This window comes from Strix uralensis, chromosome 3, assembly GCF_047716275.1.
Source record: "Strix uralensis isolate ZFMK-TIS-50842 chromosome 3, bStrUra1, whole genome shotgun sequence".
NCBI lineage: Eukaryota > Metazoa > Chordata > Aves > Strigiformes > Strigidae > Strix > Strix uralensis.
This window is the reverse complement of record NC_133974.1, coordinates 16,240,297-16,256,306: the sequence shown is the minus strand read 5'-3', so window position 1 is coordinate 16,256,306 and position 16,010 is coordinate 16,240,297. Positions and strand designations below refer to the sequence as shown.

Here is a 16,010-nt window from a genome sequence, read left to right as displayed (position 1 = left end):
TCCCAAAGAGCTAGCAAGGGTGGCTGACAAAAGACAAGAACTGGAGGACCCAAGAGGCACACTGGGACATGGTAACAGAATACTACACATACAAGTAGGCTCACATCTCTGAACAAATGTTGAAGGCCTAGACCTCAAAATGGGGTGGTATCACTGAAGCATCACATGCAGTTGCCTTGGCTGTGAAAGCATTTCTGCATAGGTCCTCCAAGCAACCTGAAAAGGGCTGCAGGGACATGCAATTGCTGCACACACTGCCCTTTCTTTTCAGGGTGAATGTGTCTTTCCAGATTTCTTTGAGGTATGCAGGACTACGTACACTTATAACTTTGTAATTTTGCTACTTTTCACCATGACTTCCCTTTTGAAAGATCCCTTTAATCCTTATGCTTCTCCAAGATTACTGGAGCAAAAGCAGCAGTGGTCAAATCTAGCTTCACACTTGCAGTAGCAAGTATCAGGTAGTAACTTGACTTTCTTACCCTTGAAAACACTGCTTCCTGCCTACAAAGCCCCAATCTTCATAACAAGGCCTGGTAATTAGTACCCCTGTGCTAATAAATCACAGTTCCTCTGAGTCCCCACTTCTTGGAGCTATGGTTTTACAATGAGCTTTTCCATTCACTGCAGTAGGTTTTGGGAAGAACTAGATTCTATGTGTTCAGACACAGTGTTCTTTTCTGCCACACACTTCTCAGTAGACTTGTGTCATTTCTCAGCTGAGCATGTCGGAGTACATCATTGTCCACTTTATAGGCAAGTTCAGCAAAGAACACAAATTAGTTTCAGAACCACTCCATCAACATCTTTTATGGAAATCCAAAATAAAACTCCTTCCCACTCTCATGAGGGATACTTCAAAGCAGTAGGCAAAACCCCATAATCCCCTAAGTGCTTTATAGGATCATCTTAAAAAATAACAAATAATGTTTTCAATTTAAAGTGTAGTATATGCAGAGATGATGGTCCATAAACTATTCTGAAGATCACTGACAAGGCACCAAGCCTGTCAGAATTCAAGGAGCATCTGGATGATGCTCTTTGTTGTATGGTTTAGTTTTAGGCAGTCCTGCAAGCAGCAGGGACTTGGACTTAATGATCCTTATGGGTCTCTTCCAACTCCAGATATTCTATGATTCTATGAAAAAATAAATGAATCACCATTTTAAACACAAATGCCAAGGAAAACTATCCAGGAATGTGGAGAAGACTGAAATACTCCAATTCCCTGAACTGGACCATGGACTGCTGTTTCTCCTGCCTTAGAAATGGAATAAGGAGGTGGTAAGGGTTTGTAAGAGCAATGCAGGTAAGAAAATTTTTCTCATATAAGTTCCCCCTTTTCACAGCAGCATCCCAAATACGACCTCACAAGCACAGGATGGGTGAGACCACGATATATAAATCTTCTTCCACAGATGATTCTCACAAAGCTAGGTGGGAAACTAATACATGTAAGATTATAAACATGAATGCTCAAATTGGTAATGATCATCCAGCACTGCCTGAGAAACTAAAGAGAGAAAGCATTTAATTTCTAGCAGCAGCTTTCCTGGCTGTGGTGACTTCAGAGAGTCACTGAATGCCTGTCAAAAATACAGGGGGTTCAGCGTCTTCAACAGAGGTAGTAAGAGATTTAGACACTTGCAGTGAAACTTCAGTGATGTTTTAAATTTGGCCACTGTCACTGACTGCCAAGATACCTGTGCCTTTTGCACGTTTCCAAGTCCTACGTGGTACTATTGTCCATGTCACGTTTTGGTTACAGCATCAACCATGAAGCACAAGAACCACAATGCTTCCTTCAGTTTGCAGACTTGGTGCTGGATTGCTGGCAGCGCTGTGAGGAGTTGAGCTTTGGCAGGAACCACTAGAAGCAGGAAACTGCAGTACACAACTAGGACAGAAGTGGAAATCTCCTTGCAGAAAGGTCTTTGTGACAACTGACACGTTAACTCTGATGGGGTCTTCCTGTTCAGCCTCTGTGCTGGTGAGCTCCTGGATGGGAACCAAAGAGCAACTTCCCTACAAGTGTCTTGAGCTTCTCGCTCCAAGTTTGACCCCTGATTTTTCCAGAAGGTTAATCTGCAGCTTGGCTATGCTATTTGTTTACTCTTGTGAAACAAAAGGACTTGCAATGCAAGAATTTCTATAGATAAAGTCATCCAGGCCATAAATACGTCCTGTTTGCTGGGACAGCCCCGTGACAAAAATAAAGTGTTTAAACATCAGTGACTTTAAGACCAATATTCCTCAGTTCTTCTCTCAAAAATTTTAAAAGGTTACCACTGGACAATAAGGTAACAACACAATCTCCAGGAACTAATGTTTAAATGTTCTTTGCATTCCATAGATCAGCAGATGGAAGCTGTCTGAAGCAGAAGTGAGAAGAACAGAAAAGCAGCCTTGCCTTTTGTGTCCTGGGTACCAAACAAGCTTTGTGCACATCATAGCACTGGCCAAATGATCATCACAATGCAGCTCAACACAGCCCAGGATGCTCCTTTGTTCTGCAACAAACTGCATGAAGGAGAACTGATGAATGCTATGATACTTCCAGTCCTAGGGGCACTGACACCTCAAAAGCCTTGAGGAACCTGTGCGGAGCCAGCCCTGCTGTGAGGACCTCCAGTGCTCCTTATCAGCCCGTATCATCCTACGATACCATCTCAATACAGCCTGCTGCATGTATGGCTAATAACTATTTGTACAAGTATAGAATGTATAAACTGTGGCTAGTAAATACTCTAATACAGTACATTTCCTAAAATGTCAGGCTTAATGGAGCCCCAGGGATTCACAGTGAGGGCAAGCCAAGGAGAGTAAGTGCAACAGATCCAGGCCCAGCACCTGGTGGCCTGCCAAAACAGCGCCCTCGAAGCCCATGCTTCCTCCGCACACAGCCTTTGCTTGGCTTCCTTTTGAGCAACCCTTGCCTTTCCCATATCTGCCGCAGTAGTTGGCTATATATTTAAATATTTCAATTAATTATCAGCTTCTCAAGTTCAGGAACTATTTTACCTTACTCAAATAGTTTATTTAAAAATATATATATAATATTCTCCAATTCAGAAAAGGATAGAACTTCCCACAATGTAACATTTTTTTTATATATATATAAAATATTTATGCATTCAGTGAATGGAAACAGTTTTACTGTATACATTTTTTAATGTTGTACTCTATGCAAATCTGCATTACCTAAAAATATACCGTACTTCTGTAAATCAAAACAAGCAGGGAAAAAACACTGTAGCTGTGTGCTGGGTTATAATACCTAACAGAAATGATATGAAAGTTTTAGTTTTGAATTTAAGAACTCACAAACCACATTTTACTTTGCGAGTGCATAAATAGAAGACGGAATACATTCTGGCTCTGTTAAGCTGAACTGTAGAAGAGGTTACAAAATGTAAATATATTTATTAATTTTCAGTATTTCAGTGTTTCCAAGTCCACCTTTCATGATAGTGTTAAATAAATCATGGTCCTATCCTTCCAAACATTTCAACACTCTTTAAAAAACAAAAACAAACAAACAAAATTTTAAAGTGAAATGTCCTCCTTCATTGAAGTGTTAGATCATATTTTAAATTACTGCACTCCCACACAATATTTTATATATATATATATTTTAAATATATATATATATTTATATATATAAAGAGACCAAATAGGAGACTACATTTTTTACTGTCAATATGTTTAACATCGCATACTGTAGTTGTATAAAACATGCATTTTCTGGGATAATTATGAACACATCATGAATGAGCCCACATAAATTATATTTTTTGTACAAGTCCAAGTTAAAAAAAAGTCAGATTAAGTGCCTCTGAGGCCCTTTCTTCCCAGCTATCAGTTCTCAAAACACACTACTGAAATATTTATCTATGCCTACAGCTATGTGCTAGAGAACCAGATTTAAAATTTTAAAATACATCTACAGTATGTTTTACTTTTCTTAGATTGTGACAGTCCTTGGATATTGTTTTGTGAAATGTAAAAATAGTCACAGATTCTTTTTTTTTTCCCAGAAATAAAACACACATCTAGGAGAGTATGCAAAAAACAAGGCAAAATGAAGTTTCATAGCACTTAAAGAGGGTTAATATAAGTCAATAACTAATATTGAGGTTTGTAAAAAGGGCTGAATGAGCAGTTACATGTACAAGCAAATGGTCTAGTAATTCCAATGGTATCAGACATTGTTTCTGTAACCAACGCTTCTCCACCCTTAAAACCAGTTGATATACATTCAAAGTAGGCTGACATTGATATACTTACTAGGTGTAAAAATAGTGCACTATTTTTTCTGCCACAAAGCAAAATTGCATCCTAAGAGCTGGTAAACCTTCTTTTTTCCTTAAATAGAGAGAATGGGCAAAAAACTTGAAAAAAATTAAATTAAGGCAATTAGACAGATAAAACAGGACTGCCCATGATGACGTAGCTGAAACTAGCATATACTTCAAACTTATACTAGCTGCTGAACACTGACATGCAGCTTTTGATAGACGTGTATGAATGATATAAACTTCAACATTATGGCTTTATACAAGTGCATAGTTGCAACTGCAATAAGTAACGGTATCTGATTAATAAGCATAAAAAAATAAAGTGGAAAGATTTTTAAAACCCTCTTGCAGTATTACAGTACAATATATATACACAGTATAATGGTCACTTCTTACAGATGCAGTCTATATCACTATGGTGGATCTTCCTCCTGTTTTTGCGGGCATGCTGGTGGCATCTTTATGAAAGCTGAAAAGTCAGTTTCTTCCATTTTAATAGTCATTCTTCTCGATCCTTTTATGAAATGTAGTGTATGTGTCTTGCCAAGAAAGCTTTTGTGGAACAGAGTTTAAAAGATTACCTAACATCCTTTTACTATTTACCAACCATTCCTCATTTGATCAGTCACTCAGGGGAATACAGGAAAACCCTCAGAGATTAGTAATTTATATTGCAGCAAAAATGTAAACCTCTGATATATATAGCACAATCTCTCAGGAAAATATATATTTTTAATATATTTTGGGATATGTTTCAGTCTTGCCGTAACGGGAAGAAAATTATCACCTCGAATTGTGTCTGCATTCACGGAAAGCAGTTAGCTGAAAAAGAAGCAGGAAGTTTGGTCAGTAAATGCAGCAAATGTAAATCTGACAAAAATACACTTCCTCAAAGTCTTCATTTAAGATGGGCTCATCAGCATACTTAGAAGAAATGTCATTCCTTTGCATTCAACAGCATCCTTACTTAAGTATAGTACATCCTTACGCATTATGATCCCAAATCAATTAAACCCCCTTGTAATATATGAGGGTAAAGTAAAATTGCACAATGTAACAGTCACTTCTAAAAGATTAGTAAACTGTAAGCTTTTAATACATAAAGATGCATATATTTAATTAACATAATGCTTGTTACTGTAAACACTAAGCCAGTTAAATTCGACAAGAGGTGGCATCTCAGTTAATTGAGTACACAGCTGAGGTACAGCCCTAGTGTTGCTGTCATCGCCCATTCCTTTATAAGGCTGAGGCACACCTTACATACTATTTAAAGGAATTCTTAGGAGTTTAACATTTATGCAGTTTTTCTGTGTAAAAATAACACTTCATCAACATGTAAAATGATTAAACGTTGAGAACTATAAAATAGTTATCACTATTTCCAGTACATTTGCACTGCATATTTAAGTAAGCCATAGGACAAATTAGATCAATAAAACGGCCGTATCTTTTGTAAAGCAGTCAAGAAAACCGTATCACAGAAGCTGCAAAGCCCATTTGTTTACGTAGTTTTCAAATGCATGGTTAGGTACCCAAAAAGCACACTGCAAAGGAAAGCCAAGTCAAATTCACTTCATAACACAGGTAGAAAAGCAAAATGCAGAACTCTGGTGATTTCATGTCTGCTAGCCATAGACCAGTCAGTTTATATTAAAAGCTCAAAAATGAAAAGTATTTGTAAATATCAATTCTATTTCAGCTAAACATCCAACTGCTACAATCTCCCTTTTAGCATTCAAAAATTATCTGCAAAGGTTAGCAATATTAGCACTATAGATGAGCAACTACTCTGACAACAGCAGTATTTTTTTTTCAGGCAGGCAGACATGAATTTTGAAAAAAGATCTAAAATTAGAAAAATAAAAACACCGACAAAGGCAACAACTTCATTTTAATGAAAATGACTCCTCTAAAAATTCATCAACATCATGAACAGAATCTCATTTTTACTGTTTAAAATATTAAAATGAGATCTTGTATTTTCTCGGCTTTGAGAAACAAAATCCAACATAGCATGCTGTATTCAAAGGCAAACAAATCCATTCCTCTCTATTTAGATTTACCCCTTATACTTCTTCAGAAATCAAAAACATCGTCATCATCATCACCATCAATATCATCAACATCATCAAATGACCAATCCCAGTCCTTAAATGCCAGATCAAGTAATCTGCAACAGGAGGGTTTGATGTTTAATGTGTGTCACACTTCTATAAAAGACTTCAAAATTCCATTTGTTATCACTAAACCTTTCAAGTAAAAGACTGTATTAAGGTGTGTTCATTCCTTTGCCTATCATGGAATATGAAGATTCAGTTAAGTGTTCATGTAAGCCAGGAATATTGTATTAATTCAAAATTTATCTCACCAATCATTCAGTTGCATACAACACTTACCATATTGAGTTTTCCCCCAAAATATTTCAGTAGAAAAGACCAAAATGTACATTTCATAAAATTAGCTGCTTTCTGTTTTGCTGCTGTTCTGGTTGACTGAGGTGCAGTTTTATGCTCTCCCGCTATCCCTTTCCAGATAGTAACACAAGGCTAACAATTTTTCCAATAAAGTAACTTTGATTGCTGCACAGAACATCAAATAAAATAGCATCACCTGAATTTACAAACAAATACAGTAGGATTTTCCTATATCTCAAATACAGTGGGATTTCACTATACAGCTGTCCTGTAGATCATTATTTAAAGCTAAGCAATGCCAAAAAAGAGGACATATCAATTTGTTCTCTATGCATTGCTGCCTGCATTCCTTCTATGGTCGCTATAGAACAAAGAAAAAAGGCGAGGCAAATCTTGTCAGTAAATGAGTCATTTTACCTCTTTTAGGCATTTATTTTGGGATGGGATGAATCATTGGCTAGAAGCATTCATCTCTCCTGTTGTTATCAAAGGATCTTAGACAAATATCTTAAGTACTAACTCCTCAATTGCTATAGCTACAAGAAATGAAACCCAGTCTAGTCACCTCTCCAGTAAGCTCAATGGATTTTAAATCAGGATTATGTGCCAACCATAGGAGGCAGAGATAGAAACCTTACCCTAAAAAAGTTCAGTGTGTTTTAACTAAAACATGCTACTGTGTTTAATACAGTTCATCACATGCTTTAAACAAAATAGGTTTCGGGGGTTTTTTGGGTTTTCAGGTTTTAAAAGTTTTTACACTTTTAAATCTGATATATCCCTGAAAAGGCTCAATATTCACTTACTATAAGAACTATGGCTATTGAAACATGTTAAAGTTGATTTTTTTTTTTTCCAATTTGGAATTATCCTTTTGGCACAATCCAACTGAATGGATAAGCAGAAATTGTATGGTCTGTATCAAAAACAGGTTTGCCCTTTCTTAAACCATTGCAAAGGACAACAGCCATGAAAACCTTGGAGAAACAATCACTGTGTGAAATTCCTAGCAGGGACAGCATTTATAGGACCATGCAGGTTGGAAGGTGTGGGGATTCAGATGGATTTCCTGCGGGGAAATGGGCATGTGAGCAATCCTGCACATGAGCAAGGCTGGTAAAGCCTTAGCGTCGGCAAGGATGTGACGAAATGACCCTGGAAGAATGAGGAAGAACCCAGGAAGTTAAAGAACTTCAGGGTGTGGGTCTGGACGGAGAAGGAGTTTGTACAGTGTCGATGTGGCAGTTCTCATCCAATCAGAAGAGAGCTTAAGGAGCATGTGCAAAGCTAACTGTCCAATCAGAAAGAATTATACCATGTCATTGTATCATGTGATTTTCACCTGCATTATAAAAGGCTTGCTCCACCATAATAAAATCGGCATTGCTTAATCGATCTGGTTGTTCGCATGTCCATGTCTCCCGCAGGAAGGGACCTCAGGAGTTCTCTAGACCAACCTCCTGCTCAAAGCAGGGTCAGCTGCAAGGCCAGCCCAGACTGCTCAAGGCTTTGTCCTATCAGGTCTTGAAAGCCTCCAGGGATGGAGCCTGTCCAGCCTCACCAGCCTGACTCCCTGCCCGGCTGTCTGTGTTGGCTTTTCCTTCTATTCAGTTGGAATCTCTCTTGGTTCAACCGAGTCCCTTGTCTCTCACTCTCCCACCATGCAGCACTGTAGAGCCTGGCTCCTTCTCCTCGATAACCTCCCCACAGGCAGGGGCAGGCTGCTATGATACCCCCTGAAGATGTCCTTCATCCAGTTTGAACAAGCCCAGCTTCCTCAAGTCTCTGCTCTGACCATCCTGGTGGCCTCCGCTGGACCTTCCCCAGTTTGTCAATGTCTGTCTTGAATTTGGGGGCCCAAACACGGAGGCAGGATCTTGTTGAAGACTAAGGAGTAAGCAGAGGGGCATAATCTCTTCCCTCAATCACCTGGCTGTACTCCTCTTGGTGCAGTCCCAGAGCCTGCCTTGCTGCCAGGGCCCACTGCTGGCTCATCTCCAACTTGTCCCCAGCCACTCAGTCTCCAGATTTAACTGGCAACTGCATCTTCATTCTTAATCAAGTTCATAACAAAAAAATGAATTATTCCATATGGTAAACCCTTGCACAAAAGCCTCATAGAAGCACCAGTCAGATATAAATTGGCCATAGCAATTACAGTAATTTATAAGTATGTAGTTTCTAATTAAAAGTGTTTAAATCCATACAAATTTCCACTGGTTTGACAGAGCTGCATTAGTAAGGTGATAGGTGACATGACCTCACAGAACTACACTTTTTCATCTCTTAGGTGTATATGCAAAGCTAACTTGGAAATTTTAACTGCAAAAATAAAATGGTTTACACACAAAAATATTCATACTCCTCCTTTTCCCACCATTATAAAAACATACAGATAGAAAAATATATACACAGAAAAAAACCCATTCAAGACTGATTCATGGTGGAGGAGGACCACAACTAAAAAGAATGGTAAGAGTAAATGAAATGCGTTATGAAAGCATTTTATAAAAAAGGTCATGAAGATTGAAAGAAAGGTGTTAGAAGGAGAAAAATTATTTTCAGAACACCTAAGAATTGCTGTGGAATAAAAATCAGAATTTATAATATACCTGTTATATGTCAACAGTAAGAAACAGAGTAACAATACTGAATTAGACTGTAAACACTACACAGAAGAAAAGCATTCTACTTGTCCCCCAAGTTGTCATGAATGTTTCCTTGATTCCTGCTTCAACCCAATCACTGATATTTTGGCTAGTTTTGCAAACAAACTCTTCAATAATCAGTCCCTAAAAAGCAGTGACTAAAAAACTTTTTACCTGAATGGTTATGATAAAAAAAAAAAAATCGAGTAATTTAAAATTCAAATTATGAGGTCTGACTTTCTTTTAAATATGTAAAATCAATCACCAAAAATTAGACTGTATGGAAGTTAGGAGGGAAGTGAAATTAAGTTACTTCGAGTCCTTTCACTATGCATTTCCGCACATTAAAATACCAGTGATTTTTTAAGCTCTAACTCTTCGTAGCATAAGGCCGTTTTGTGGTAACAGCAGCATCACAGTAAGAGCACACTACACTGCATTCCCCACTGTGGTGGCTCACCCAAGCCAGTTTTCAACCAGCCAGCTTAGATATTGGTGGCAGTCTGGTCACAGAAACAAGGAGATAAATACTGTCTAGCCACTGCCAAATTATCTCTTTGGGGAAAAATGTTAAGCCTTTGCTGAACTGTCCATTGCTGCTGGAATACTGTAACAAACAAAACAACTCAGACCAAACTTTTCACAGGCTGTCAACAACTGGGCACTGATATAACCAAGTATTAGCTAGTATTCTAGGTGATGAAAAAGGCAAAGTGAAAAAACCTAGAAATTCCATACTGTGCAATCACATAAGCACTACCTGCAGAATGTTATCACTTCCACAATGCAGTACAGGATTTTGCTCCTTAAAACTGATCCAGTAATACATTATTGTTTTTCGTACGGACTTTTCTTCCCAAATCAGAAGAACTTGTTAAGATTATTCTGTTAGGAATCATGAGACATGTGCATGAGTCCTTCTAGGCTGAATAAGGAACTGAAGCCAATTCTCCCACCCTTTGGTAAGTGCTCCAGCTACTTGACCAAATGGTGACCCCCCCCCCCACCTCCCACCTTCCTGCTCTCTTTCAAAAGGCACGAGTGATGCTCAGAAAGCTGCCTACCACTGCAGCAATGGGCTCCACGCTGTGGAACCCACATGGGCAAAGATGCAAAAGTGAGGTTCATCTGAAGTAGCTCTTCACTGTAGGTGTCCCAGAACATGCTGTTCACACACTGGGATGACTGAATATTGAAACCAACTCTTCCTAAACATCAACTGTAAATGGAGTCAGACATAGAAATACTTACATTTGGTCACATGAAACACACATTAACATACAAATCCACAATGAGGTGTCTAAGCACAGAGCAGGGCAGGAATTCAAACACATGCCTCAAAATCAAGCAAGAAGAAACAAGAGACATGTAGTCTTTTACTACACATAAGGCCTTCTAGACTGCCTTTTGAAGGCACTTAATTCTCTCCAAGGTTCATTAGAACCACAAGCACTTAACTTCATTTCTCAATTTCAAATCAGGTATAGTAGTGGCCATCTTGAAAACTGTTAAACCTTTTTCTCTCTTTTCTTTTTTTAAATCTTCACACCCCTCTCACTGACTCTTTGCCTAGTTAAACCCCATTTTCCCTACCAGCTGCCAGTTCACAGGAACTATTAGGCTCAGATGATGCTACAAGTTCTGCCTATTACACATAAGAGCAATAGGATAGACTCTCAGTATGGTAGGCTTAACTAACAGGTAACACAAGGTTCTTTAAACAAGGGAACAAACATAGGGGCTCTTCTTATAACTTAACTGAGGTTTATAAAAGACATGCTAGATCACATGTCAGTAGCTGACAACATTTGTGGTCAATTATCCTTATTAACATATACAACATTAATGGTAGTAAAATGTTTAAAGCAATAAACTAAATAGCAGCTCTTGTGTCACACCTTGGTTTGTTTGGAGGAAGCTGTCGACTTGGTCGTCTGATGGACTGGTTTGGCTGTACCTTCATGGAAGTTCTGGGAGAAGATCGAGCAAAGGGGTCTGGTGCTGGAGGCTTCTTGGGTATTTTTTTCACCAGTCGGCTCACCCATTTTTGCTGTTCTTCTGTAGAATTAGCTAACAGTAGTAGATTCTTTGCCGTTGAAATATCATAGTAGACTGCAATAAGAATTTTTTTAATAAGAATGAATATTGTTATTCTAAACATATCCCTACATCAAAAATTAGTTGTCAGATTACCACACTCTCACAGTCACACACAGAGAAATCAGCAGAGAAATCAAAGGCAAAGTGAATGAGATTTTGCCAGACTAAGTTTCCTGGCTGCTGACAGCGCCTCCTCCTTAGATCTAGAGGGTAACAACTTAGTACTATGGAAGACACACACTCACATGGAAAAAATCAGGGAAGGGTAACACAAAGAGGTGCGCCTGAGCCCAAGAAACTATGTAATGTGAGTCACAAAGAACAAAATTCACTGTATGTCATCTATTTCATAATGTGCACTCACACTATCAGTTTGCATAGCAATGCAGCACAACACACAGTGTGAGCAGCCTTACAACTACCATGCTTTACAACACAACAGGCTGACAACACAACAGGTATGTCCTTATATTGGCCATGTGCCATTAACTCACAGCAGTGAGCTGATCCTCGCGTAGACACCCTTAGAAAGGTTCTGATGGCTACATACTAACAAAAGAAAAACCTACCTGTTTATGTTTAGTTGGTGTCAGACCATTACTAGAATCCTCTAAATCTATGAGAACACCTTGTGACTCCAGTGGCTATATGCATATTCAAATACTTGCTGTTTACCTTTGCAAGGTGCTATAATCTCTTCTTTTTTATCCATGTGATCTTTGTGACATTTGATATGGCAACGGCGACATTCTAGAGCAGGAGGAGGTTTAAACATATGCCACAGTGGCTTCATACAAGCTTCACAATTGGTTGGAAAGTGATAAAGAGTAGGTATAAACTCATGTCCTTTGTGACAAATGTAATTTGACTTCTCTCCCATGGGCTCCACAAGAAATTCCTGTTCCTTTTTGCTCTCTCCTTCATTAGCATATAGAATCTAGAACCAAAGCAAAAGAATCTCAGTACTCCTAGATGACAAATGTAAATTTCTTAGTCGAAAGACTGAACAATTACACTGGAATAATTTTTTTCCCAAGAATTTTTTAGTAAATATTTCATTAGACAAAGTTATGAAAACATTTTTGACAATGTGTGAAATACCATGTTTGTTACACTAGAAATATTAATTTATTACTGAATACCTGGAATATCCTAGGAATTTCCTTGGAATCTGCTCTGTACACATCAGTCTGAGTGACTGGGCGGACATGGAAGAGTTTGCTATGGGAAATTATTTCAATAAGAAAATTAATGTTACCAAAATGATGAATTTAAATTAACAGAGTAAGTTAGGATAAAACATACAACATTAAGACTTAGAGCCATTAAAGATTTGTCAGTACAAATTTCTCATCACTTGATTAAAGTCCTATCTTTCAATCCTACATATGAATTTCCAAAAACCCTAAATAAAAAGAAGTCACAAGTATGCGGCCGTATTTGTGAAAAAAAATTGCAGCACTGAAAAAACATCATGTGACTTGAATGATTGCCAGTAGCTTTCTAGCAGAATCCTCTCCCCATGCTCCAATCTCTGAATATCCACATTCTGCAGTCATTACGAAAATAAATTAACTATACCACCCACCTATAAAAGCATGTTGTAAGTGACAATGTACAAACACTGAGAATTACAGCCACTCTGCTACAGTTTTCTTAACATTTTTTGCTACAACATGTATATGAGGTAAGTCTAGTTGAGCTAGTGGAAGCAGTTCAGTTACATCAGAGCTCAACGGAGCTCCCTGTGTCAGACTGAGCAGCACACAACTGCTGCACCACTGCTTACAGCAAACGCAATTCTTCATCACAACAGACACTGGAAGTCCCAGCTCTGTAGTTCAAACTAGAAAAGTACGCCCCATTTGACACTGTGCTCCCAGACTGAACCTCAAAAGGCCTTTTGTCAAAGTCTTTCCAAAAGTTCACTGACAAATTGGAAGAAAGCATCTCACATGATAATACTTACTCTATATCTAATACCATATAGGGATTAGATTGTTCTTTATCTTGCTCACTGTCATAGAACAGGATCTTCTTACTGCTTACAATTACATACTGTTAGGAGACAGAAAAGGATAAAAATATACATTTTAAACCATCTCATTACAGATGTCAAAGATGTCACAGCAGTATTTTTCTACAACTTTATTAAATGGTAGCTAAATGGACAATAGTAGTATTGTATGCTAACTCCATGACTTGCCAATAAACAAAATTCTGATTACCTCTTAAATCAATTTATGTTATCAGATTAATTGATATTTAAACAGATTTAAGCACCTATGAAGAGATAAAAATGAAAGTCTAGAAGAAAGTAAGATAAAGGCTTTTCACTTTTATTTTACTGATTTAATTTTCACTTGGACAGGTAGAGAGAGTAACTGTCATCTTATGATGTCTACTCTACACATGCAGTTCAGAACTAATAGGGATCATACTCACAAAGATCACTGTTATACTTACCAGCACTGCTAGCAATTTTCATAAAAAAACTTGTTGCCTAGAAGACCTCCTACTTCCAGAATTTTGTCCAGAATGAACAGTTTGACTGAGCAGTAAGTGAATTGGTATGAAAACGTGTATGTTACTCTTTGGGCAAAGACCCATTGAAAAGGTTACTGAAAATCAGTAAATGAGTGAAGGCTGCACAAGGCAGAAGAGTAGTAGTTAGTTTTATCTCCTAAATAAAATAAAGGATCTGTCAAGGGCATCTGCTTCCAAGCTCTGCTGAATTCCAGCTACATAATACTGCTGGGAACGCTTATGGCTGAACGTACAAACGTTTGAAGATCCCGAATGGCTGTTCCCACCTCTGGCTGGACAAAGCGTCTTAACCCATTACAATTGTCTTAACCTGCTCCCCTCAGATGTAGCTATACCAGCTAACGTATTTTGTACATTTAAGTAATGAGAGAACATGTATCTAAGAAAAATTAAAGTGTTGAAAACCTGCAGTAAGGTTAAAATCCAGACTACACATGAAACAAGATCATAAATCTGGTTTTCTTACCTTTTTAACCCATCCAAATTTTTTAGTGTTATTTCTAACAGGCAGTGATAGCCAGCCTTCCAATCTTGATTCTGAAAAAGAGATATATATTAAAGAACATATTCACAAAACTTTTTTATTCTTGAGATTACTGTGCACTTTTAAAGTTATCAAATATCAATAATAAAGCCACAGAGCAAACATGAGAACATGAACTACAAGGTCTTGCAAAACATATCACAATAAATTAAATTATGTATTCCTGAATACATCCAATAACCAACAATGCAATCACAAAAAAGTAGTAGGCACGAGGAAGAAGGGGAAGAGCAAACTTGCAATTATAGCACACACATGCCCTTTAGTAATTTTTTCAAGACTTAAAATGCGTAAGTCTATCAACCTTTTACCTTTTCAAAGAGCATCTGAAGATATTAGTACAGACCATACAACATTCAGTTCAAGAGAAAAAAAGGCAAACTACCACCACAAGTAACCCATATACTCTATATGCTGGGTAAAATGTCAGAAGTTTAGTATCTTAATTCATATTTTTTGCTCCATAAATGTTTCTTTTTTCTAATTTTGCCTATATCTCCTAGGCTTTCCAATCCAAAAGAAGTAATTTTTCGCTAATCCTTAATCCTTGCCTAAATTCAACTGCCCTTTCACACACTTGCAATATTTTATATTACATTGACACATTGGTCAGATCAGATTTATCAACAGTATTAACAGCTCAGCTGTTGTTTGACATACACATTTCAGTAGTAACCAAAAGCTCAGCAGGATCACACTTTTCCTAGCGTTTGGTAATACGTTTTATCGCACAGCCTTTCACCCTATTTTTAGGACCTGCACTTAATATAAGCATTTCTTTCCCCTATGTTTTATTAAGAAGAACTACTCAATTGCAATAATATTTTTCTAACGAGTTTCCCACCCTAGCAGATAACCTCTACTGCTGCTGAGAAACCTCCAAGTCAAAAATACTGAAGCCTTATGTAGTAACAAACACAAAACCATGAAAGAGCATAAACATGCTCCAAAATTGCAAAAGCTATTTTCCTTCTTATCAGAGAGCATTTGCAGGCTCCTGCCCATGTTTAACACAGTGTAACAAATAGTTATTAGATGTTCATACAATTCTCATTTTGTCTAGAGAGACTTCTTGAAGCAAGGTATTTATTCAGATATGCACTGTCTTCAAAGTTTATTCTCTATAAGCACTGCTGTTGATGACACATTTTAAAGTACATACCAAGTACATGAAGCAGTTCTATAACGTATATTTTTGCCTCACGCCCACCATTTCAAATTATTCCTTTCAACTACACCCCATACAAGCATAATGCTGATGCAAAAAAAAAATCCTTCCCCAGATCCAGGAAGCATGTATTGCTAATGGTGTGGAAAAAAACCCAGTATTTTCCTTATTTTTCTCTGTAATCTCTAATACTATCGCATGAAATTGGACAAAATTAGTGTTTTGGGTTACATTTCTTCATTTCTGGTGTCCATTCTATACTAACAGATCAGAGAAAGGGCAGAATAT

General features: G+C 37.7%; 1 protein-coding gene across 3 annotated transcripts in view; it reads right to left on the bottom strand.

Moving 5' to 3' along the window:
- Positions 1–3,674: 3,674 nt before the first annotated feature.
- ROCK2 (Rho associated coiled-coil containing protein kinase 2) overlaps positions 3,675–16,010 on the bottom strand; it is a 101,148-nt gene continuing 88,812 nt past the window's right edge. Inside the window, exons 27-32 of one of the 3 annotated variants that reach the window (XM_074861553.1) lie at positions 14,477–14,547; positions 13,433–13,521; positions 12,606–12,684; positions 12,139–12,400; positions 11,262–11,475; positions 3,675–5,120 (exon numbers count right to left, since the gene is read on the bottom strand). In XM_074861553.1, coding sequence (XP_074717654.1) covers positions 5,117–5,120; positions 11,262–11,475; positions 12,139–12,400; positions 12,606–12,684; positions 13,433–13,521; positions 14,477–14,547 — 719 coding nt within the window. In that variant the 3' untranslated portion in view covers positions 3,675–5,116. Of the gene's footprint in view, positions 5,121–5,148; positions 6,472–11,261; positions 11,476–12,138; positions 12,401–12,605; positions 12,685–13,432; positions 13,522–14,476; positions 14,548–16,010 lie in introns of those variants that run through there. The other 2 variants (XM_074861552.1, XR_012628006.1) reach the window with 2 other exon arrangements.